The sequence below is a fragment of the Anastrepha obliqua genome, chromosome 5 (assembly GCF_027943255.1).
Source record: "Anastrepha obliqua isolate idAnaObli1 chromosome 5, idAnaObli1_1.0, whole genome shotgun sequence".
Lineage (NCBI taxonomy): Eukaryota > Metazoa > Arthropoda > Insecta > Diptera > Tephritidae > Anastrepha > Anastrepha obliqua.
In genome coordinates, this window is record NC_072896.1 from 19,565,188 (window position 1) to 19,590,958 (window position 25,771).

At 36.5% G+C, this 25,771-nt stretch overlaps 4 protein-coding genes across 4 annotated transcripts; 3 read left to right on the forward strand and 1 right to left on the reverse strand.

Annotated features, from left to right (window-relative positions):
- Positions 1 to 11,456: 11,456 nt before the first annotated feature.
- LOC129249086 (ATP synthase mitochondrial F1 complex assembly factor 2) lies at positions 11,457 to 12,932 on the reverse strand. Its single transcript, XM_054888712.1, has 4 exons — positions 12,781 to 12,932; positions 12,405 to 12,712; positions 12,170 to 12,350; positions 11,457 to 12,108 (listed from the first exon to the last, which is right to left on the reverse strand). The coding sequence occupies exons 1-4, from the start codon at positions 12,860 to 12,862 to the stop codon at positions 11,858 to 11,860; spliced, it is 822 nt and encodes a 273-aa protein (XP_054744687.1). The 5' UTR covers positions 12,863 to 12,932; the 3' UTR covers positions 11,457 to 11,857.
- Positions 12,933 to 15,120: 2,188 nt separating this feature from the next.
- On the forward strand, positions 15,121 to 15,779 carry LOC129249087 (transcription elongation factor S-II-like). Its single transcript, XM_054888713.1, has 2 exons — positions 15,121 to 15,308; positions 15,514 to 15,779. The coding sequence occupies exons 1-2, from the start codon at positions 15,240 to 15,242 to the stop codon at positions 15,724 to 15,726; spliced, it is 282 nt and encodes a 93-aa protein (XP_054744688.1). The 5' UTR covers positions 15,121 to 15,239; the 3' UTR covers positions 15,727 to 15,779.
- Positions 15,780 to 18,940: 3,161 nt separating this feature from the next.
- LOC129249088 (transcription elongation factor S-II-like) lies at positions 18,941 to 19,588 on the forward strand. The gene is made up of 2 exons (XM_054888714.1): positions 18,941 to 19,138; positions 19,323 to 19,588. The coding sequence occupies exons 1-2, from the start codon at positions 19,070 to 19,072 to the stop codon at positions 19,533 to 19,535; spliced, it is 282 nt and encodes a 93-aa protein (XP_054744689.1). The 5' UTR covers positions 18,941 to 19,069; the 3' UTR covers positions 19,536 to 19,588.
- A 3,159-nt stretch (positions 19,589 to 22,747) lies between these two features.
- On the forward strand, positions 22,748 to 24,415 carry LOC129249089 (transcription elongation factor S-II-like). Its single transcript, XM_054888715.1, has 2 exons — positions 22,748 to 22,949; positions 23,155 to 24,415. The coding sequence occupies exons 1-2, from the start codon at positions 22,881 to 22,883 to the stop codon at positions 24,073 to 24,075; spliced, it is 990 nt and encodes a 329-aa protein (XP_054744690.1). The 5' UTR covers positions 22,748 to 22,880; the 3' UTR covers positions 24,076 to 24,415.
- Positions 24,416 to 25,771: the final 1,356 nt, after the last annotated feature.

Sequence of the window (25,771 nt, forward strand, 5' to 3'; positions counted from 1 at the left end):
AATTATATGTAACTTCTTGCTACCTGCCTTCAAAAATTTTATAAAGGAAAATGCGTTAATTTCGTAACAAAAAAATGAAAAAATAAAAACAAGAAAAGAAATTAAACCAAAAAAATAAAAAAATTTAAAAATATAAAATAAAAAACCAAACCTCTTGAATGCCTACTATTGCAGTACACATTTTTTTAAATTACTGGTATTCATAACTTAATTTTTTAAAATTAGCAATTAATCAGTTTATCGGAATTTTAGATTTCAAAAGTTATGGACGGTATTCCAACATTTCAACATCCAACGTCTTATAATTCGATTTAACAGGCTGCACGCACGAAAAAATGTGTCGTTACCTTGCTCACTAGTGTTACCTTGCTCATTGCCGTTACCTTGCTCATTTGTCGTTACCTTGCTCATTGCCGTTACCTTGAATGAACTGCAAGCGAAAGCGCGGAACGAACGACAAAGTAAACGAACGGCAACGTTCGACATCTTGCTCTCTCCTACTTAAGTGAGCGTATATATGTACGTATAGGCGCATATGTACATATATAAATTCACGTATTTGTATTTGGATATGCCTTCTTATTGATTATTATTAATTTGATTTACTTGAAGAATTTAAAATAAAACCGAGTTTGTTAATCATACCTATTGTTTTAATGTTATTATTATTTTTTGACGTGATAACGTCTTATAATTCTATGTAGTCGGCTGCACGCACCAAATAATGCGTCGTTATCTTGCTCATGCGTCGTTCCCTTGCTTGAACAGCATGTTATGTTATGTTATGATATGTTATGTTAAGTTATGTTATGTTATGTTATGTTATGTTATGTTATGTTATGTTATGTTATGTTATGTTATGTTATGTTATGTTATGTTATGTTATGTTATGTTATGTTATGTTATGTTATGTTATGTTATGTTATGTTATGTTATGTTATGTTATGTTATGTTATGTTATGTTATGTTATGTTATGTTATGTTATGTTATGTTATGTTATGTTATGTTATGTTATGTTATGTTATGTTATGTTATGTTATGTTATGTTATGTTATGTTATGTTATGTTATGTTATGTTATGTTATGTTATGTTATGTTATGTTATGTTATGTTATGTTATGTTATGTTATGTTATGTTATGTTATGTTATGTTATGTTATGTTATGTTATGTTATGTTATGTTATGTTATGTTATGTTATGTTATGTTATGTTATGTTATGTTATGTTATGTTATGTTATGTTATGTTATGTTATGTTATGTTATGTTATGTTATGTTATGTTATGTTATGTTATGTTATGTTATGTTATGTTATGTTATGTTATGTTATGTTATGTTATGTTATGTTATGTTATGTTATGTTATGTTATGTTATGTTATGTTATGTTATGTTATGTTATGTTATGTTATGTTATGTTAATGTTACCTCATTCTCTATATCCATACAAAATATCTATCAAACAAATAAAATTAAAATTTTCTTTTGAAAAATGCAACCATTCAATCAGTATTTTCTTATGACGTTATCACGTTAAACTATCGTTAGTAAACCGACTTTACAGACAACCTCTTTTTTTTCTTATTGTTTTTTTTTCAATACATATTAACCGATTTTGCATTGCTCAATTTCAGTTTATTAATATTTTTAATTTCATTCTAATGACTTTTCGTTTCAAAGTGTCGATTTACACACGGAGACCTCTGGAATGGAGACACTGGAACTTCTCTTTTAATAGGCCTCTTCTTTTCGCCAAGCGTTGGCAAGTGGCAAATAGTTAGTCAAGTTAATCGAGCATAGAGATAGCGGACGGGGAAATGGCGAATAGATGAGGCCCAATGCTTCATTCGCATCGCACAGGCAAATTCAACCTACTTTACTAGCAAAAATCATCCTGCATTTCCTAATCAGCGTTCTGATGTTTATCATTGTTGATTTCTTCCATTTGATTGGAAACCAACACAGAACTCAGAACTTTCTCACATAAAAGAAGAAATCGAAAGAAGCAACTGACAAAAATTGTTTTGCAGCCAACTTTAAGATTGGAAATACGAATAAGAAGCACAAAGCGTGTCGCCAGTACGGGAGACAAAATCCCTTCTCTCTTCCGCATACGTCCTTCTCCCAAGCACAAAATGGTTCCCTGTGTAAATGGACACAAAGAAGCCTATTGATTTGTCATTAGTTGAGAAAAGCACGTTAAAGGGCACTTCGAGACTAGAAATATAATAATTTATCTTCTCGCTTAGTGAAGCTCTCACTTTTGTGGTTAGATCTGAAAATAGCCTAGATTTAAAAAGCCTTTTGAATGACATAAATACATACTTGCTTACATGTAACTTAAAACTTAATCCCGAAATTTCGGAATTCGCGTTGTAGGATTTTTGATAATTTTAAAATATTTGAAATTTCTATTATAGAAATTCAATGGCATGAAAATATAGGTAGGTCTGCATTCCCAAAACGGCATACCGAAATTTCGGGATTCCCTACTTTGTGAAAAACACCATACCATATTATAGAATTTTTCATAACTGCAAAGTATGTATAGATACGAAGGTCTGCATTCCCAATATGGTAAAAATTATGCACAGCTCTATGGTTTTTTATGGTAGGTAGGTAGGTAAAATGGCAAGAGTGCCACAGGCACACTTCAAGTAGTACTTACGTGCCGTTTTGATACCGTAATGTGGACCATTACCTGTGAAAGGATTAAGGGAGGAGAGAAAACCGTCTACAGCCATCCAGTGCTGTTGATGTAGTGGAGGAGAGAAAAGGGATCTAGGCTGGAGAATTTCTTCAAGTCATCCCCAAAGGGCACGCAAAGCAGTCTCAAGCGCCTAGCCGCCAGAGCCAGACATTTGCAGAGAAAGTGTTCAACAGTCGCTTTGTCTGCAAGATCTCCACAGCTTCTGCAATAGGGGTTGTACGGAACTCCAAGCTTCTCCGCATGAGTACCGATCACCCAGTGACCAGTGAACACCGCAATGAGTTTGGAAATTGAATGGCGGGGGATTCCCATCACCTTGAGAGTTCTGTTTCTATCGTATTGGGGCCATAGTGTTTTCGAAATAGCGCACAATGAGACAGACCTCCATCTGTCTTGCGCTCTTTTTAGAAAGAAATTGTGTAGTTTCCCTTTAATAACGGACAAAGGGACACCGATGTCTGAGAGGGGGACAGCAATTTCATTTGCCTCTACATATATTCCTGTGCCCAGGAACCCAGATAAGGGAGATATTTCCTTGGTTTGGTTTCTTATGAAGTCTAATAGCCGAATGGGTTGGTGCGTGATTACCATTTGGAAATCACAGAGAGAACGTTGGTTCGAATCTCGGTGAAACCAAAATTAATAAAAACATTTTTCTAATAGCGGTCGCCCCTCGGCAGGCAATGGCAAACCTCCGAGTGTATTTCTGCCATGAAAGAGCTCCTTTTAAAAATATCTGCCGTTCAGAGTCGGCTTGAAACTGTAGGTCCCTCCATTTGTGGAACAACATCAAGACGCGCACACCACAAATAGGAGGAGGAGCTCGTCCAAATACCGAAAAAGAGTGTACGCGCCAATTATATATATACATAATAGAAACTTACTCAATGACATGTTGCAAAAACGAGATCCCGAAATTTCGGGACTCATTACTTTCTGAAAAACGCCATACCATGTTATAGAATTTTTCATAATTGCAAAGTATTTGATAATATTTTCATTCGGTATACCGAAATTTCAGGATGCTACACTAAATTATCGATATTTTTTGTACTTGTTCAATTCTACCAACTCAAGTGCGAATCAATCACATTTCTAACTAAACGCTCTACAGTCCCACATTTCTCATTTATTTTTGTTTTTTTAGTATTAACAAAAGGGAGTGATATACAAATTTGGAGCATAAAGTGATGAATTATTAAAAAAAAAAACAACAACAATGTTGAAAGTAAACGAGCGTTCATTCAGTTCTAAGTGATGCTCTGCTGTACTTCCTGCTATGAACACTCACACATGCACACAGTCAAAATTTAATTAAAGCAAAAGCAAAAATAAAAACCCAAATGTTTTACAATTTATTGAAATGCAAAACTCCTGGAACGAGGAAAAAAGGCTTAGAGATGCAAACACGAATACACACACACACTCACATTCACGCGATCAAATATTTAGCAAATACAACAACACTCGTTGCCGCGTAACCGATTACTACTCGCTTTTATTGCTTAACTCTGCCAAAAAAAATTACTTATAAAAATATAAAAAAAAATTTAAAACTTCATTGAAAAAATTATGAAACTAAGAAACTAAGAACATAGCATTAGAAACAACAAATTTGCGCATTATCAAAGAAAACGATCAAAACAAATATAATATAAAGCAGGAAACAAATATAAACGCAAGTCGAACTTACATACAAACATTTATCACAAATCACAGCAAAAACACAAAATAAGAGAAATATGAGCTATTCGTACGTTTCTTTTTTTTAATAAAAATTTATTAGCATTTTATTATTGTAGCGTGCAAAATCAAACCAAATAAGAAAGGCAAGCAAAAGCAAAATAAACAAAAAAGCAAAACCAAAAAAAAATAAAAAACAAACGCAAAGCAATTGCTTAAGTAAATTACAAAATAAACTTTGAATAAAAAATCATTTAAGAACCTCGCCTTGTTTTTAATACATACAAAATATATTTACAAGTACATATGTACATACATATAAATTATACATACAAATACTTCAAAAATGAAAAGAAAATTTATTTCGCATTTTTTTGAGCGCCTTGCAATAAATGCAGTTAAACAACCCCCAAAACCCAGAAGAAAACCAAAAACAAAAAATATTATATATATAGCAACAAAAGCGGCAACAGCAAGCAAACAAAAAAATGCATAACAAAAACAATAAACATTAAAAATTACGATTTTTTTATGATACGCAACGTTAGTGTTTAATAAAGAGATAAATTGAAGGAAAATATCGAACGCATTGTTATTTAAAAGACCAATTTCAATAATTAGCATATTTAAGTGACTAATAAAAAATCCCCAAAAAATTATTGAAATAAAAAAAATAATAAAAAAACCTTAAGCAGAAATATGAAATTACAAAAATTAGCAAATAAATCAAATCGCAACTGCAACAAGCCGAATTAATTTATGAAAATATTATTGTGAAAAAAAATTATTATTATGACGCTATATTGCAATAAGCAATTTAAACAACAATAATAAATGGTTTGTGGTAAGTGGAGAGATAGGCCGCTAGTGGGGCCGTGAGATGAGGAAAAATAAATCAAATAAAATTGCAAAAACATGAATACAATTCTTTTTAAATAAAGTCGAAATTGTATGCAAAATGGTCAGCGTGATTTTTATTTGTGCAGCGCGAAAGGATTTGTAATAGAGACGCACATCAGCTGGTTGTCTTTTGAAATGAGGTAAAAAGAATCCGTGCGTTGTTTTGCTTAATATTTTTAATATTTAGAAACAGTAATATACTATTTCCAACGACACTTAAATGCATTTCACGTTTAACTGTATAAGTACTTAAACTTCGCATCAGAATTCCGTTGTAAATTTTTGTTGTACCAAATGTCCTTCTGCGAACGGAGATAACCCATTTTTGCCAACATAACAGAAAATGTTAAATGGTGGTTAAGTTTCAAGGGCCGGTGTTGATTTTGCATAAAATACAATTTTTTTACAAAATTATTGTCATTTTTCTTTATTATGATAATATTAGTATGGCTGAATTACGCATGGAACAAAATATCGGCCAAATGGCCGCCGCGGCCTCGGCGGCACACCTCCATCCGATGGTCCAAATTTTCGATGACGCTGAGGCATATTTGAGGTTCTATGCCGTTAATGTGCCGAATTATCTCATCCTTTAGCTCTTGAATTGTTGCTGGCTTATCGACGTACACCTTTTCTTTCAAATAACTCCAAACAAAGAAGTCCAGCGGTGTCAAATCACATGACCTTGGCGCCCAATTGACATCGCCACGACGTGAGATTATTGGCCATCAAATTTTTCGCGCAAAAGAGCTATTGTTTCGTTAGCTGTGTGACAAGTGGCACCGTCCTGTTGAAACCACATATCGTCCACATCCATATCCTCCAATTTTGGGTCATAAAAAGTTCGTTATCATCTCACGATAGCGAACACTATTCACAGTAACTGCCGGACCGGCCTCATTTTGGAAAAAATACAGCCCAATGATGCCGCCGGCCCATAAACCGCACCAAACAGTCACTCTTTGTGGGTGTATTGGTTTTTCGGCAATCACTCTTGGATTATCATTCGCCCAAATGCGGCAATTCTGCTTATTGACGAATCCACTGAGGAGAAAATGTGCCTCATCACTGAAGATGATTTTCTTCACGAAGTGGGCGATATGCATTTTGATTTGAACGCTCGTTTTCATAATAAGCCGGAATAACTTTAACGCATTGCTGGATTGTGTATCTTTCCATAGTTCATATTGAGTTAGTCTGAAATTAAAAAATAATAAATTAAATGCAGAAAAACGTTTATGTGTGGTTCAAATTCAACATCGGCCCATGAAATTTAACCGCCCTTTACAATTATAACAGCGAAAGTTGCATTTAAGGTTTTAACAGAATGCTTTCAGGCGCAGGCAGAGCCGAAACAAGAGGCTGTTAATGAAACCAGAGAATGTTAACGAAACCAGAGAATGTTGATGAGATGAGAAGGCGCAAATGTTACTGTTAAGTATTTTTAGTGCAATTGAGTTTTCAAAAGGTTTGCTAGTAAGCGATTTTAGAGCATCGAAGATATGAGGTCTGTTCATGAAACAAATAATTTGTAACAATTGTTACAATTACAACAATTGTAACAAATTACGAAGTATCCAAGAAACTTGCAAAGTAGCGGAAAGTGAGAGAGCGCAATGACATTTAAGTTTGAGGGGAAGTTGCAAGTTTTTACTACATCAAGTTTTACTTGTAAAAATTGGCAAGTGAGAAAAACAGCTGATCGCAAAGTAAAATTAAAAACGAATTAAAATTTGCGAAGTAAGTCAAAGTTCTAAATTTAAATAAATATCGTGACTAAAATAGAGAATATAAGTAAATATATTTTAGATAAAATTTATAAAGTTTATTTGAAGTTATATATTAAGGGGGTAGGGGTGGTCAGAGGCTCGAAAAAATTATGATTTTCAATAATTTTTTGCTAGTCAATTGCTTTATTTTACAAAAATAAAAACATAGCATTAATACATCATGGTTCGACTTGACCTTAAAATCAGTCGGACAAGAGAAATTAGTTTTTTTAATATTTTACTCATATGTAATTTTAACTAAAATGCCGGCTGAAGGCCTCGTAGCCAGTGCTTCGTTTTGATATTAGTATAATAAAATTAGTTTTGTTATATAAATTTATATAAATTTAATAAAAAAAAAATAAAAAGTTTTAATAATAGATAATCCTGTGCCTTATGCAAGCTTTTTTCAAAATTAAGAATATGCCGGCCTCAGGAAATATTTTTCAGATTTTCGAGAAAAAAACCGACAGTTAATTGTTTAAAAAAAATCGATTTTTTTTTAAAATATCCTTCGATCAGGCATGAGTTTTTTGTATTTTTCAAAAGCAGTATAAATTTTATTGAAATCTACTAAGCGGTTTTTAAGTTACAGTTCACCAGTTCAAAAAACATAGTTTTGAAAAAACGCATTTAAAGTTTTGCTATCTACTCCGGAGCGCCCGAGCGCTCTTTGTCAATGGTTGAATAACTCGAAAAGTATTTGTCGGATTCACTTCAAACTTTCACACAATATTTTTAAGATATTATACTTTAAGAAAATACAAAAAAAATCCAATTTTTTGAAAATTCTGACTACTCCTCCTAACCCCTTAAATAGGAATCGGCCAATGACAATAGCGGCATGTACTTCTTTACCACAGCCTCCAGTCACCGGTGCTGCAGTTTCCGAAATACAAATCTCGAAAGCATTGAAGGTATCTTTTGAGTTGTATGCTTGCCGTTTTGTGTACTATGAAGAAAGCTGTGGTTGCCACAACAATATAATTGCTAATGGAATGTTCTACTTCTGACAGTGATGACGAAATGGAACTAATTATTGTGAAAAAAAAACCAGGTGATGCTAACCTCGTTTTTTGCATTTTATTTGCTTTATTTTTTAAGTGAAAACTTCTTTAGAATCGTTGGGAGTGATTTGAGAAAAAGTGAAACGAAAAAAGCGACACTCTTGGCTACGAAGCGTTATATTATATGTTGATATAAACGTAGCGACGAACTAAATAACTTTTAGGCCAGCGCCGACAGCATGGCGCGATAGCCGAGCGGCTAGCAATGCGAGCTTCCGATCCAAAATTCTTGGTTCGAATCACAAGAAAAAAATTTTTTTTATACAGTTATTTTATTTTATTTTATGATATGTTTATGAGGAGCTTTTTTTCATGGCAGAAATACACTCGGTGTTTTGCCATTGCCTGCTGAGGGGTGAGCGCTATTAGAAAAATAGTTTTCCTTAATTTTTGTGTTTTCACCGAGATTCGAACTGACGTTCTCTCTGTGAATTCTGAATAGTAGTCACGCACCAATCCGTTCGGCTACGGCGTTTGTTTAATTTTAATGATGCAAAAATGAGGAAAAATATATGAATAAAGTTTGCTTACTGTTTACACATTTTCCAAAGGTGACGGAGAACCAAAAAAAAAAGTCGATTTTCAAACAAATACGAGTGCATATGTGTAATTGTGTTAGAGTTTCGGTCACGCCCCAGCAAAACCTGCGTGCATATGTGTTTGTAACATTCAAAAAAATGTAATTGTGTTAGAGTTTCGGACACGCAGGTTTTGCTGGGGACGCTCATAATAGCAACCGCGTGTGTATTTTTATATTCGTAAATATTTTCATTTTTAAATATTTACCGCAATTATGCCGAAAAATAATGCAGAAAAAAGTCGTGAATATCGACAGATAAAAAAATTAATAAATAGCATCACGGAATTCATTCACGAAAATTTAATAAAGTATACACCAGAAGTATCGCGGATACTTAGAAAAGATTACGATAAAGTTCCAATGATTTTAAGTGGCGATTTTAACGTAAATTTTGCATTAGACACAGCGGTTCCTTTAATTGACTTTCTCGATACAACAGTCGATTTAAAAATGTGTAACAATCGCACTGAATCGACAACACGATCAAAAACAACAATTGACGCGGTATTTCAAAGATATGTTGACAACATCGAAACCAAATAATTCGTATCATATTTTAGCTATCATAAGCCACTCGTATCATTATCAGGATGAATAATAATAAAATGAAGAAAATAAAATATGAACTTTATAGTAATATTATAATGAACCTATAATTATCCCGCTCCTAATGCTGCTTTCGTTTCATTCTCTCTCAGTTTGTTTTACGGAAGGTTTCACTTCTATCGCGTCTAACCGTTAGACTGGTATTTTTTTTTTTTTTATAATAATTCAATACGAGATAGCTCAACCGAACAATTTTTACTTTTTGCGTTTTTTCTCGCCAACAATTTAAGCAGCTGTTCATAAAGCTTGCAAAATCTTACTGGTTTTGCGTTCCCGTACTTTTTTGGGTATTTTTCTCTTTGAGAGCGAATTCTCGTATTAATTCGAGTATTATTTACTGGATAATTTTTACATAAACAGACCTATAGATACCACACCTAGTTTTGCACCACAAAAATTTGGGAAAACCTCACATCTCACACTTCAACATTAAATTAAGTTAAATATTTTACTAATGTCTTATTTTTGAAATAATAAGCGAATACGTAAAATTTATTACACAAACTTTTTTTCGATTACATTAACATTCTCTGCTGACAACTTGCGTAAGTAAAATAACTGTTTTTGTCTGCAAATTCCTAATAATGAACAAACAACCATTTTCGGTTACAAATAGCAAGAAAGGGCTCAAGAAGCTATTGATGTCATTATCTGCGATAGTGAGAATGATGAAGTTGAAATGGTTATCATTCCACCTGATCCAAGTGAATTGATCGATGAAGAAGAATTGCTATTTATGGTAAGAAGGGTGAGTGTTATTTTCATAAATGTTAGACCAGGTTATTGCTAACTCCTGGCGTTTAGACGTGATGAGTAATGTTGCACCCATGGATCAACTCATGTTCCGACGTCGTATCGTACGATACTATCTATGGACCTCAGTGTCCAAAAAAAAACAAGTAGCGACAGTCTGCGTCGGTGATTTCAGGCTCAGCTCAAGATGGAATTGGACACTAACCCACTAAAATTGAAAAGTTGAGGTGTGTCCTTTGTCATTACAACTTCGCTGGCAATGTAAGAAGCGGTCAAAAGCACTTTGTGTCGAGGAAATGTTTCGAAAATTTTCATACTTAGGCGGTCAATGTACTCATTTCATTATCTCCTGGAAAATATTATATGTTTTTTATCATTTTTTCTTTGTTTTTATGTTTCTTTGTCATATTTTAATTCATAAATAAAGATGGATCCAAAAATATTTTTGTACTCTGCATTTGGCTTCTAATGGGTAAAATCAATGTGGTAGCGCTTTACTGCAGGTTCATTTCTGATGAAAAAGAGGGTATGTGTCTTTTACAATATGAATGGAACAAATTCCTTTAAATGATTGCCACAGGTTGGCTTGCTGTACTCCATCCTGCCAATCCAGTTTTGCGACATATTTCCTATGGATTCTGGATAATCGTCATAACAGCGCTTTTTAAGACTGACTTTTCCATTATTGTAATTTGTTACAAAATTTATACATACATTAACATCTAATAATAAAAATTGGAAAAGGCCCTTAAGGGGTTATATACAGTTAGAAGGCCGAAAAAAGCGAATTATCCAGATTGTTTTCTAAGAAAACTTTTAAATTAATTTATCTAAAAATGTGTACACATATTGTGTTATCTTTCAACTGTATTTTTGGACTTAGTATTAGTAAAAATATTTATTTGGAAAGGCGCTACGGCTGATCTCCGGGAGCTCCACACAAAAGAGACGTTTTTCGTTGACTACTATATCTCTGAACTGGACCCTCTGAAATTGAAAAACCAAACGGATTTCGTTAAAGTAATGTTAAATCTAGTAATTTAACGAAGGAATATCGGGGAGAAAAAATCTTCTATTAATTACTAAAAAAATATATTTAAGGAGCTCGTGTTAAAATTTGAGACTAATCGGTTTAGCCGTTTTCGAGTAATGTTGGTCACCGACTTTGGAAACACCATTTTGAGAAAAACCCGTTTAAAGTTTGAAAAGCACTTTCAAACACTTTATAACTTCGAAAATATTCACCGGAACGTTAAATTAAATTTTCTGTGTGTATATTCTTAAATATATGAACATTAAGAAAATAAAATAAAAAAATCGATTTTTTGAAAATTCTAACTGTATATAACCCCTTAATTTTACTTGTTTCATTGCTTGCTCCTAACCAACTATGTACGTGCTGTTGTAGTTGTTGTAGCATTTCCCATACATATACGAGGAATGCTGCTGAAGTGATAGTCCTTGGCCGGATGTAAATCCACGTCGTTTCGGTTAAGTAGAACCGACTGTCGTGGAAACGACCATATTTTTTTTTCCTTGTTCACTCCTCTGGGAAGCATAGGGCCTCGACAATACTTGTCTAGTGTTGATTTCGTTAATCTATTTGATTTCTGACAGGGTAGGTGATTAGCCTGCCGACCACGTACGTGCTATTTACTGCTGCATTATATTCCAATAGCTGCCTGTGTTGTGGCATATGTTTTAGTGTTTTTTTTTTTATTGTGTGAGGCACATTCAGCTACTTATATGTACAAACAATTAACTTTTATTTTTTCTATATCACTACTACATTAAACTATTAACTTTTCTTTCACAAAATGTTCTGATCGATTGAGATGCACAAAGAGCACTGCAGCAGCCAAACGCGCTTGCAATTCTTGTTGACTCAGGTCATGCGCCCATTCAACGCGCCCCCAAAACTTCGATTGGTATTCCTCCTCTAAGCGTGACAACGCAACGGCCTTTTCAACACTAATGCGCTGGTCGATTGCAGCAAAGGCAAGCAAAACAGATTTCAAAGTGTCCACAGCGAATATGAAACCTGAAAAAAACACGAATTACTTAAAAAAAAATGTGCGTGCATGCTTCATGTGCTCACTCACCAAATAATACATCCTCACTGTGTGACAGCAGGTACTTGGATACTTTCATTTTATCATCAGCACTCACATTTGGAGGCGACATTACCATAGTCTTCTTCAAGTTTGTGCCATAGCGTTCGTTGAACCACTGTATAATAGGATCCCATTCGTTGCGCTGCAGGTCAAACAATTCTTTTTCATCCTGAAAGTCCAAGCATAATTAATATTTAATTTTTTTTTAATCCCTTGTACCCACGTCGTATTGAAAGAGCACAGTGTCTGTTGCTATGTAATTCAGCACATAGTTCACCATATCTGTCTTTGTATGTCTATTGGGGTTATCGATAGCCGTGAAACATAACGCCGACAAATGCATTTTGGAGCGTTCGATGTGCTCTTTCTGTGCATCGAATTCTGTGGCCACAGCTATCGCCAGGGGTTCACTTTTAACTGTAAATAATGTACCATTCGGTGTCTTTAATTTCCGGCTATCCAGTGTTACCTCGTACTTCCCGTCATTGCAGAGCACGGAGGTACGTTTGTAGAAACGCTTTGGTGGTGAGGCTGTATTTGGAAATGGAATTAAATAAATAGTACACACAGAAATCGCTATTTGAAAGTGTTAAAATTACCGAAAAATCTTCTCGGTACCTGCTGTGATGCACTGACAACCGTTGTAAGCGGCTTTCGTAGAAATTTGAAGATATTATTCATCTTGTTTATTTAGGTTTTATTTGATGAATACTTATTACGAAGGTTACGAAATAAAAACGCCGCCGGCAGGTATAAGCTGCTTAAAATATTACTTCAATGTTAAAAATCAGCTGGTTACACCATGCTAATAGCTACAGGGTTGCAACAGCCTAATGCGTTTGCAGAAAGTAAGGGAAATTTTTAAGTACTTTCAACGAGAATATTTTTGTGTGTTTGAATTAATAGATAAAATCCCTATTGCAAATCGAATGCATTTACTTAATATGATAAGGCTAAAACCAAAGCATATTTAGCAGGTGGTAAGTTACTACTTTATTTTATTAAAATATGTTTAGTTATTATCTATAAAAACAATTTTATTCCAAGAAATTTAAATTCTGGCTGTATCAGCATTAAGGGACGTCTGAGTATTTCGATGGAGGGAAGGTCTATTTAAATTAATATCAGCTCGAGATATTTAAATAGAAACTAACTTTTATTAAACAAAAATTTCGATGTTTTATTTAATTTAAAATAGTATACAGTGTTTGCAATACATTTAAATTCAGTTGCACGTGATAAAAAATGAGATAAAAGCAAATTTTAAGTTGCATAAATTTTAAATCTCTCCTCTAAAGTCATCTTAAAAGAAATTTTATCTCTAAAAGTGGGTTTAGGTCAATATGACTCCAAAATTTTAAGAGTATGTTTTAAATTGATGGTTTGCTGTCAAAAGTTCCGAAAAATCTGAGATGTTGCACAAACGATTAAAATAAAGTTTAAACAAATTGCTTAGCAATTAAATAATATTAGGATTCTATTTAATCGTAATTACGAAAAGAAAAATGTATATACTGCATTGAAAAAAAGTGCGCATTGCGTAGTGCATATAAAAAAAGTGAATCTTTCAAGGCAGACAAAGAAAGAGGGAGAGACCCGAGAAAAAATGAGAGAGAAAGAGAAAAAGAATATATATCTAAATAAATTCACAACATTTGCAGAGAATACAAATAAACAAACTTTACAAAAAACGGAGAATGGTCGACCGGTGTAGGTAAACGCTGGACACAAACCGTGGTAACAACGCGCACTACTCCGACCTTTTATCACCCGCATAAACGCAGTGATTCCAGGACTGCAGCAATGGCCCAATTTACCGCAAGACAATACCAATAAATCCGACGCCGGAATGGATAGCACTTTATAGTACACACAAGCACTAGCCAGGAAACGAAAATAAGTGCCAAAAAGCAGGCACAAAAAAAACGCCAAAAAAATTGGGACCTAAAAACGCCCCAAACAGTAAGCGCCAAGGAAATATCACACCAAAAAGTAAGCACCACAAATATATTTGCTACAGGTTTGCACCAGCAAACAAGCGCCAAACAGTAGGCAGTGTTATTTCTCACTAGAAATTAGCAACCACAAGGAAAAACTCAGAAAAAATAGCGTAAAGTGTATTTAAGATGTATATAAAGTATAGCTCTCCCTCTCTTTTTCCTCTACGTTACATCTTTTCTCTCTCTCGCGGAACGAAAATACCTGGCACGTTGCATGGCCATGAAACTTCACTCTCCATTTTCGCTCGTCCATCGACGCCTAAGAAGTTTCACTTCAAAAACTCGTCCGATTTATAGGTGGCGTCAGTACACTAATATTTAATACAAATCCTTAAGATTGACAGACATAGTAATAACAGTTTTTAGTCCTCGTAGTAAAATACACAAATGGGTATCACGCCATTCGTGAATTTATTAAATGTGAACGTGAATTTATTCAAATACTCGTGTTTCTTCTTGGAGCTTTGTTTACTTTCAGTGTTGCTTTAATTATTATTTTTTTTTTTTCTATGACTGATTAAAATATAAAACGTGCTTGGAAGGTAAAGTAAATTAAGGATAGCACTTAACGAGTTGAGCCATGCGGAAATAAATCTACTGTTGCATACAAAAGAATAATTTGGCTAATCAATGTGTGCTTCTAAATGAATAAATCATTATTTTGCACGGTCACTTTTAAAATGCTATAATCGGCTTTTAAGAAAAAATAGTGCAAGCTGAATATTTAAATATTGCTTAAAAGAGAGCTATTTAGTGATTAACAAGTATTAGATACTACGTCGATGTAAGTTATTTTGTCAAAAGTCAACCCACATGTATATCTTTTAATATATTACAAGAGTTTATCATAAAAATTTCAGTTAACACTACTAAATCAATGGTCTGGCAACATCAAAGATAAATTCCCCATTTATCGCAACCGCAGCCAATATGCATGCGTGAGGATTTGTTGAACGAAAAAATACAGCTTGGTTAGTGAATGATATACCGACAAAGTTGTGGAAAAACTTTTTCAGAATCAATATTTTAGCGTAAAATATAAAAGTACGTTAGCAAAGATGAGTGTCGTGGAAGAGGTTTTTGAAATACAAAGGAAATTGCAAAAAATTACATCCAATGATGGTACGGTAAGTAAATAATAAGATGCATGTCAATGGTGTTGGCGCTATGCGGCAACCGTCGCCCGGGAGTGTACTCGGTTACAAACATTTTGTTGGTAAGAAGAGGTTGATAGTGAAATGCGCGCGCGGCCTCATTGAGATATGCTTATTTGTACAAAATTTCCTATACTAAAGTAACAAAAATTAACATAGTTGTCGTATTTCTTTACAGGGACAAGATCAAGCACTGGATCTACTGAAATCATTGCAAGCTCTCAACATCAATTTGGAAATATTAACTAAAACACGCATTGGTATAACTGTTAATGAACTGCTCCAGAGTAGCAAAGATGAGGAAGTAAAAGCATTAGCTAAAACGCTTATCGAAGATTTCGGCTGTGCTTTCCTTTTCTACCACGACGATACATTTGCTTATAATGTCTAAGTGCGTGGACCGAATTTAAATATAAAGCTAGATATACATGAGGCAACTGTTGAAGCAACTCCCGTACCACCAGCGGGAGTTTCCCTGATCTCATACGCTGACGATTGTACGATAATGGCGTCGGGCAATGACATCGATGGCCCGTGTTCCAAAGTGAACGACTACCTCACCGACCTTTCTCGCTTGTTCACTGCGAGGAATCTACAACTTTCCCCCACCAAGTCCACGGCGACCCTTTTCACCACCTGGACAAAGGAGGTCAAGCTGCCCCTTAAGGTAAAAGTCGATGACACACCAATTCCGACTGTGAATAACCCCAAAATTTTGGGTGTAACCTTTGACAGCTTGCTCTCCTTCTCTGCGCATACAACCGCAATTGCCACTAAGGTCCAAAATCGCAACAAGGTCCTCAAATCGCTGGCCGGCAGCACTTGGGGCAAAGACAAAGAACTGTTGCTTTCGACATTTAAGGCAATTGGCCGGCCGGTTCTCAACTATGCTGCGCCTGTCTGGTCGCCTGGAACTAGTGATTCGCAGTGGACTAAGCTACAGACCTGTCAAAGTACCGCCATTCGGACAGCGACCGGGTGCCTCCTGATGTCACCTATTCAACACCTGCACAACGAGGCACAAATGCTTCCAGTTGCGGAGCACAACAAATTGCTCAGCAAGCAGTTCCTGCTCGGATGTTACCGCAGGTCTCATCCCTGCAGACACCTGCTTGAGCCCGAGCCGCCTCCCAGGCACGTCAGGAGACACCTCTTTGACTACGCTGGCGATATCCAGGACAAGACCGACCGTAACCTACTGGACCGGACAGTATTTAGACAGTCTATAAACGACATTCACCGGGAGACCGTTACCACCTTTTTGAACTCCCGTCCTGTGAATGCCGTAATCGGAGTCCAACCACCACCTATTGCAGATGAAGAGCTCCAGCTTCCCCGTGAGACCCGTGTAACACTGGCACAACTACGCTCTGGATATTGTAGCAGGTTAAACTCCTACATATCCAGAATCGACCCCGACATACCAAACACATGTCCGGCATGTGAAGGTACCCCGCACGACACTAACCACCTCTTCACATGCCCCCTCAAACCGACTCATCTAACCCCCCTCTCCCTCTGGACCCAACCTGTCGAAACAGCATGTTTCCTGGGCCTACCCCTAGATGAGCTAGACGAAGACGAACGATGATATGCCTACACTGACAGGGCTACCTATGCTGTTAACAACAACAACAACAGCAACGAGAAGAGAAAGAAAATTTTGTCAAAAAATTGGCTTTTAAAAAAAATCGAATTTTCGAACGAGAGGCTGCTGAAAGAACTGAAGGAAAATGAACCAGCGGACTATAAAAATTACATGAGGATGGACGAAGCCCTGTTTAGAAAATTTTTGGACTTCGTAAAGGCCAAAATAACGAAACAAGATACCATAATGAGAGCGGCAATATCAGCGGAAATTAGACTGGCAATAACTTTGCGGTATCTTGCAACAGGAAACTCTTTTGCGGACTTGACATTTTTATCAATTTTATTGTATTCATTTTTTAATTGTTCGTATGCTTTTTTTCTAAAATTTTTATTTTTATATTTTTCACTACTTATATCCCACAGCTCTCTCAAATTTTTATATTCGTTAATAAAATTAACATAATTTTCATTATTTTCAATTGCAATTTTTAGTTTTTTCACTTTATTTTACTCCGCACGAACCTTCTTCTTTGCTTGTGTTCAACGAACTGAACGAGTAAAACCAATAAACAAGGATACACACGAAGCAACGGTTGCAGCAACCTATCCCAAAAATCAAATTTATTTGATATTTCAGGCAACGGTTGCAGCAACACGAAAATCAATTGGCAACAGCTACACACGAGGCAACAGTTGCTTCAACATGGCCGTGTTGCTGCAACGGTTGCCTGGTGTGTATTTAGCTTTTGATTTATATTACTTTTTATAAATTAAAATTAAGAATTAATAGCAATATTTAACGTAAAAAATGCATCTTTTTTGCATAAGCTTGAAAAAATGCCCTATTACAGACGCTTATTTCACTTAAATACAAGCACAGAAAAGTAACAAAATCACTTATAAATATTCTTTACTACATTAAGATTCGATTTGAAGCTATTTTTACTAAATAATAGTCCAAATTCTATTAAAATTCTATTATTACAAATGTCCTTCTAACCGTTTGTAATACCGTGCAGAATAAATTTGAGGAGCGAACTGTCAAACGAACGATGAGAGAGAGAAGAACAAAGCGAAATAAGAAAAACCCAGCAACCAAAAGGAAACAATTCTTTTATTATTATTTTTATTATCTATAGGGGCGCTTTTTTGATTTCAAATATACATATATGTAACAAAAACAAATATTTTTACAAAAAACAAAAATTTTATAAATAGGGAAATAATGAAAATCGGAAAATTTTTGGCCTAAATTTTCGCCATAGGCACTCATAACTTTTACGATAAAAGAACGTTTTCATAAGTGCTATGAAATATAAAACCTAAGTTAAATGCCTGCTGGGTTGACGACTGCTGTATACTCTTCTCTTCAACTGTATTTCAGTACAAACTGCAAATGCGGTCGGAAAAAACCTAATTTTTAAACTTCTCCTGGGGGTTCTATAGGGACACTAGGAGGTTGGGACTTTCACAGTTATAATGGTGTGACCAAAATTTTAAGAGTGATTAAAATTGATGGGTTGCTGTCAAAAGTTGCAAAAAATCTGACATGTTGCACAAAAGGTTAAAATAAAGTTTAAAAAATTGCTTAGCAATTAAATAATATTACGAGTCTATTCAATCGTGACTACGAAAGGAAAAATTTTTATATAAGGAGATCTACAAACAGTAGGCACCAAGGAAATATAGCGTTTTTTAATAGGTGCGCTTCAACTTTTTTCCGATAGGGAGGGCGAACGACGCAATATTTTTTATTTTTCGTCCATGGCAAATTGCCTTTTTTCAAGACGTCTGCGTAGATCTGCTGTCAACGGCTCAATTTTGAAAATATTTTTGAAATATGAGTTTACAATATACTAATTGGATAAATAAATTTACATGAATCATCTGTCCAAAAGTCAGCCCACGTGTATTACTCACAAAAGAGCTTATCATTAAAATTTTTGTCATAATTATAAAATCAATGGTGTGGCAACGTCAAAGATAAATTCCCCTTTCACCGCAACCGCAGCCAATACTCATGCATGAGGATTTTTTGAACGAAAAAATACAGCTTGGTTAGTGAATGATATACCGACAAAGTTGTGGAAAAACTTTTTCAGAATCAATATTTTAGCGTAAAATATAAAAGTACATTAGCAAAGATGAGTGTCGAGGAAGAGGTTTTCAAAATACAAAGGAAAATGCAAAAAATTACATCCAATGATGGTACGGTAAGTAAATAATAAGATGCATGTCAATGGCGTTGGCGCTATGCGGCAACCGTCGCCCGGGAGTGTACTCGGTTACAAACATTTTGTTGGTAAGAAGAGGCTGATAGTGAAATGCGCGCGCGGCCTTATTGAGATATGCTTATTTGTAACATAAAATTAACATAGTTGTCGTATTTCTTTACAGGGACAAGATCAAGCACTGGATCTACTGAAATCATTGCAAGCTCTCAACATCAATTTGGAAATATTAACTAAAACACGCATTGGTATAACTGTTAATGAACTGCTCCAGAGTAGCAAAGATGAGGAAGTAAAAGCATTAGCTAAAACGCTTATCGAAGATTTCGGCTGTGCTTTCCTTTTCTACCACGACGATACATTTGCTTATAATGTCTAAGTGCGTGGACCGAATTTAAATATAAAGCTAGATATACATGAGGCAACTGTTGAAGCAACTCCCGTACCACCAGCGGGAGTTTCCCTGATCTCATACGCTGACGATTGTACGATAATGGCGTCGGGCAATGACATCGATGGCCCGTGTTCCAAAGTGAACGACTACCTCACCGACCTTTCTCGCTTGTTCACTGCGAGGAATCTACAACTTTCCCCCACCAAGTCCACGGCGACCCTTTTCACCACCTGGACAAAGGAGGTCAAGCTGCCCCTTAAGGTAAAAGTCGATGACACACCAATTCCGACTGTGAATAACCCCAAAATTTTGGGTGTAACCTTTGACAGCTTGCTCTCCTTCTCTGCGCATACAACCGCAATTGCCACTAAGGTCCAAAATCGCAACAAGGTCCTCAAATCGCTGGCCGGCAGCACTTGGGGCAAAGACAAAGAACTGTTGCTTTCGACATTTAAGGCAATTGGCCGGCCGGTTCTCAACTATGCTGCGCCTGTCTGGTCGCCTGGAACTAGTGATTCGCAGTGGACTAAGCTACAGACCTGTCAAAGTACCGCCATTCGGACAGCGACCGGGTGCCTCCTGATGTCACCTATTCAACACCTGCACAACGAGGCACAAATGCTCCCAGTTGCGGAGCACAACAAATTGCTCAGCAAGCAGTTCCTGCTCGGATGTTACCGCAGGTCTCATCCCTGCAGACACCTGCTTGAGCCCGAGCCGCCTCCCAGGCACGTCAGGAGACACCTCTTTGACTACGCTGGCGATATCCAGGACAAGACCGACCGTAACCTACTGGACCGGACAGTATTTAGACAGTCTATAAACGACATTCACCGGGAGACCGTTACCACCTTTTTGAACTCCCGTCCTGTGAATGCCGTAATCGGAGTCCAACCACCACCTATTGCAGATGAAGAGCTCCAGCTTCCCCGTGAGACCCGTGTAACACTGGCACAACTACGCTCTGGATATTGTAGCAGGTTAAACTCCTACATATCCAGAATCGACCCCGACATACCAAACACATGTCCGGCATGTGAAGGTACCCCGCACGACACTAACCACCTCTTCACATGCCCCCTCAAACCGACTCATCTAACCCCCCTCTCCCTCTGGACCCAACCTGTCGAAACAGCATGTTTCCTGGGCCTACCCCTAGATGAGCTAGACGAAGACGAACGATGATATGCCTACACTGACAGGGCTACCTATGCTGTTAACAACAACAACAACAGCAACGAGAAGAGAAAGAAAATTTTGTCAAAAAATTGGCTTTTAAAAAAAATCGAATTTTCGAACGAGAGGCTGCTGAAAGAACTGAAGGAAAATGAACCAGCGGACTATAAAAATTACATGAGGATGGACGAAGCCCTGTTTAGAAAATTTTTGGACTTCGTAAAGGCCAAAATAACGAAACAAGATACCATAATGAGAGCGGCAATATCAGCGGAAATTAGACTGGCAATAACTTTGCGGTATCTTGCAACAGGAAACTCTTTTGCGGACTTGACATTTTTATCAATTTTATTGTATTCATTTTTTAATTGTTCGTATGCTTTTTTTCTAAAATTTTTATTTTTATATTTTTCACTACTTATATCCCACAGCTCTCTCAAATTTTTATATTCGTTAATAAAATTAACATAATTTTCATTATTTTCAATTGCAATTTTTAGTTTTTTCACTTTATTTTACTCCGCACGAACCTTCTTCTTTGCTTGTGTTCAACGAACTGAACGAGTAAAACCAATAAACAAGGATACACACGAAGCAACGGTTGCAGCAACCTATCCCAAAAATCAAATTTATTTGATATTTCAGGCAACGGTTGCAGCAACACGAAAATCAATTGGCAACACAGCTACACACGAGGCAACAGTTGCTTCAACATGGCCGTGTTGCTGCAACGGTTGCCTGGTGTGTATTTAGCTTTTGATTTATATTACTTTTTATAAATTAAAATTAAGAATTAATAGCAATATTTAACGTAAAAAATGCATCTTTTTTGCATAAGCTTGAAAAAATGCCCTATTACAGACGCTTATTTCACTTAAATACAAGCACAGAAAAGTAACAAAATCACTTATAAATATTCTTTACTACATTAAGATTCGATTTGAAGCTATTTTTACTAAATAATAGTCCAAATTCTATTAAAATTCTATTATTACAAATGTCCTTCTAACCGTTTGTAATACCGTGCAGAATAAATTTGAGGAGCGAACTGTCAAACGAACGATGAGAGAGAGAAGAACAAAGCGAAATAAGAAAAACCCAGCAACCAAAAGGAAACAATTCTTTTATTATTATTTTTATTATCTATAGGGGCGCTTTTTTGATTTCAAATATACATATATGTAACAAAAACAAATATTTTTACAAAAAACAAAAATTTTATAAATAGGGAAATAATGAAAATCGGAAAATTTTTGGCCTAAATTTTCGCCATAGGCACTCATAACTTTTACGATAAAAGAACGTTTTCATAAGTGCTATGAAATATAAAACCTAAGTTAAATGCCTGCTGGGTTGACGACTGCTGTATACTCTTCTCTTCAACTGTATTTCAGTACAAACTGCAAATGCGGTCGGAAAAAACCTAATTTTTAAACTTCTCCTGGGGGTTCTATAGGGACACTAGGAGGTTGGGACTTTCACAGTTATAATGGTGTGACCAAAATTTTAAGAGTGATTAAAATTGATGGGTTGCTGTCAAAAGTTGCAAAAAATCTGACATGTTGCACAAAAGGTTAAAATAAAGTTTAAAAAATTGCTTAGCAATTAAATAATATTACGAGTCTATTCAATCGTGACTACGAAAGGAAAAATTTGTATATAAGGAGATCTACAAACAGTAGGCACCAAGGAAATATAGCGTTTTTTAATAGGTGCGCTTCAACTTTTTTCCGATAGGGAGGGCGAACGACGCAATATTTTTTATTTTTCGTCCATGGCAAATTGCCTTTTTTCAAGACGTCTGCGTAGATCTGCTGTCAACGGCTCAATTTTGAAAATATTTTTGAAATATGAGTTTACAGTATACTAATTGGATAAATAAATTTACATGAATCATCTTTCCAAAAGTCAGCCCACGTGTATTACTCACAAAAGAGCTTATCATTAAAATTTTAGTCATAATTATTAAATCAATGGTGTGGCAACGTCAAAGATAAATTCCCCATTCACCGCAACCGCAGCCAATACTCATGCATGAGGATTTTTTGAACGAAAAAATACAGCTTGGTTAGTGAATGATATACCGACAAAGTTGTGGAAAAACTTTTTCAGAATCAATATTTTAGCGTAAAATATAAAAGTACATTAGCAAAGATGAGTGTCGAGGAAGAGGTTTTCAAAATACAAAGGAAAATGCAAAAAATTACATCCAATGATGGTACGGTAAGTAAATAATAAGATGCATGTCAATGGCGTTGGCGCTATGCGGCAACCGTCGCCCGGGAGTGTACTCGGTTACAAACATTTTGTTGGTAAGAAGAGGCTGATAGTGAAATGCGCGCGCGGCCTCATTGAGATATGTTTATTTGTACAAAATTTCCTGTACTAAAGTAACAAAAATTAACATAGTTGTCGTATTTCTTTACAGGGACAAGATCAAGCACTGGATCTACTGAAATCATTGCAAACTCTCAACATCAATTTGGAAATATTAACTAAAACACGCATTGGTATGACTGTTAATGAACTGCGCAAGAGTAGCAAAGATGAGGAAGTAATAGCATTAGCTAAAACGCTTATCAAAAATTGGAAACGATTTCTTGCTGCGCCGAGTGGTTCAACTGGTAGCTCTTCGAAAGATACAAGCGGTAGTAATAGCACTTCTAAATCATCCGCCAGCAAATCGAGCTCATCGTCATCAAGCAAGGACAAAGAGAAGAGTTCGTCATCATCGAGCTCGTCAAAAGATAAAAAACGTGACGAGGAAAAGAAATCCAGCTCGAGTGCATCGTCCTCTTCGGCGAAAGATGAACGCCGACCAGCGCAATCGTCATTCCCTAGCACTGGTGGTCTAACTGATGCGGTGCGTCTCAAATGTCGTGAAATGCTATGTAATGCGCTTAAAGTAGGCGATATCATGGAGGGTTGTCCGGAACCCGAGGACATGGCCACTGAGTTGGAGGACGCAATATATATGGAATTCAAGAATACCGATATGAAGTATAAAAATCGTGTGCGCTCACGCGTAGCCAACTTAAAGGATGCGAAGAATCCAACTTTACGCAGCAATTTCATGTGTGGCGCTGTTACGGCGCAACAATTGGCGCGCATGACACCCGAAGAAATGGCGAGCGATGAAATGAAGAAGTTGCGCGAGAAATTCGTGAAGGAAGCTATTAATGATGCGCAACTGGCAACGGTACAGGGTACAAAGACCGATCTGCTTAAGTGTGGTAAATGTAAGAAGCGCAACTGTACGTACAATCAGTTACAAACCCGATCCTCCGATGAACCCATGACGACATTCGTCATGTGCAACGAGTGCGGCAATCGCTGGAAGTTCTGCTGAAGTCGAAAATTCATAACAGAAACAGCCAGTCATTTTCTTCTTAAAGTTTACTTATAAACTTACGATTTTTTTAATTTGCATCTTTGCATTCAATTGTAAAATGAAAGGAAAACAAAATGCTACGTGGCATCTTAGTATTTTGTGGAAATTCCTGTTATAATTTTTATTATATAAATATATGTAATTAATTAATTCAAGGTTTTAATGCAAAACAAAGTGCGAAGTCACCAATTTAAAATGTATCGCAAAAGCCTTAGAAATGAGAAAGAGGACACATGTTGATGAAGAATGAATAAATATAAAGTGTAATTGAATGAGTTTCAGTTGAACTCAACAGAAATTTGACTAAGCTATGTAGCAGGAGAATCAAAACGATTAGAAGGTATATTTTATGTTGACGAAGAAAAGATGATTGAATTTTAACTGCGTAAATTTTCCTAGGTATTTTCAGATTTAGTTTATAAACATACCTGGTATCAGTTGGGAACCAGATTTATTAATTTTAAGCCAGGCTGTAAAGGTTAGGTTAAACGGCTGCCCTAGCTAAAGGGCTCACTTGGACAAATGTTAGGAAATTCGTCCGTTGTGGTGCCATACATGGGAGAGGAGGAAGGAGATGGGAAGGAATAAGGAGCCTTGAGATTAGAAACGATGATGACCATACATTTTTACGACGGCGCCGACGGGGGCTGATTTGCGTTCGTAGTTAGCCGTAACAAGCTACTAATGAACTTCACCAAATTTATGATGTCTACACCGGCTATATCCGCAGGCGTAGCGAAAGAGTGAGAGCCCAGATTTCTATGTTTTTGTCAGACGAGAGCAGGGCAGCTGAGAAGAAAGTGTTGAGATGATTCCACCTCGTCCTCCAGACAGTTTCTGCAGAACGAACTTGAGGCAATCCCAAGTCTTACGGCGTGAACACCTAACGGACAATGTCCGGTAAGGATGCCCACCAAATTTGAGAGCTGGGGCTTTGTTAGCCTTAGCAGTTCCCTTGAGCGTCCCCGATCTACTCGTGGCCAGAAGGATCTCGCAACCTTGCACGTTTGCGCACTAGCCCAGCGCTCGCTGAGTTGACTCGAGGCCCATCTTTCCAGGAGCAGACCACAGGTTCTCAGGGGAACCCCAATTCTCTCATTTCGCGACGAAACCGTCTCCAAAGTTCCCTGTCTAGCCAGCTCATCAGCCCAGCAGTTTCCCTCTATGCCGCTGTGCCAGGGAACCCAAATGAACCTAGTATGAAGTACGAGCCAAATGAAGTATTCGGATGCAATCGAGAGAGAAGCCAGACATTCCCCGACCAATCTCGAGCGCACTAACAGCGAGCCCAAGGCCCTAATTGCCGATTGGCTATCGGAGAAGATATTTATTTAACGGTAATTACCGAATTGAGCAACCAGTCCACCGCTTCCTTAATTGCGGATACCTCCGCTGGGAAAACACTACAGTGGTCCGGGAGCCTAAATTTAAGATTGATGGGAGGCTCCTTACAGAATACTCCCCCACCAACCCTTCCGTCTAACTTCGAGCCATCCGTGAATATGTTTGCCATGCCTTGCCGCCGAATGTTGCACCCCGCCCACTTATCCCTTGAGGGAATGTGAGTAGAAAAAGATTCGCTCGGACCTAGCGTGGGTGTACAGTGGTCCAGCACCATAGGAATGAACTCAAAGTTTTTAAGAATGCTAGAGTG

Bases quoted from the DNA above. Each gene is read 5' to 3' on its own strand.
- LOC129249086 (XM_054888712.1), bottom strand. From the start codon at position 12,862: ATGAATAATATCTTCAAATTTCTACGAAAGCCGCTTACAACGGTTGTC. The intron at 12,351-12,404 runs GTGGGTACAAGG...TTGGACTTTCAG, and splicing joins CTGTGCTCTTTCAATACGAC to GATGAAAAAGAATTGTTTGA. The intron at 12,109-12,169 runs GTGAGTGAGCAC...TGTTTTTTTCAG, and splicing joins CAGTGAGGATGTATTATTTG to GTTTCATATTCGCTGTGGAC.
- LOC129249087 (XM_054888713.1), top strand. From the start codon at position 15,240: ATGAGTGTCGTGGAAGAGGTTTTTGAAATACAAAGGAAATTGCAAAAA. The intron at 15,309-15,513 runs GTAAGTAAATAA...ATTTCTTTACAG, and splicing joins TTACATCCAATGATGGTACG to GGACAAGATCAAGCACTGGA.
- LOC129249088 (XM_054888714.1), top strand. From the start codon at position 19,070: ATGAGTGTCGAGGAAGAGGTTTTCAAAATACAAAGGAAAATGCAAAAA. The intron at 19,139-19,322 runs GTAAGTAAATAA...ATTTCTTTACAG, and splicing joins TTACATCCAATGATGGTACG to GGACAAGATCAAGCACTGGA.
- LOC129249089 (XM_054888715.1), top strand. From the start codon at position 22,881: ATGAGTGTCGAGGAAGAGGTTTTCAAAATACAAAGGAAAATGCAAAAA. The intron at 22,950-23,154 runs GTAAGTAAATAA...ATTTCTTTACAG, and splicing joins TTACATCCAATGATGGTACG to GGACAAGATCAAGCACTGGA.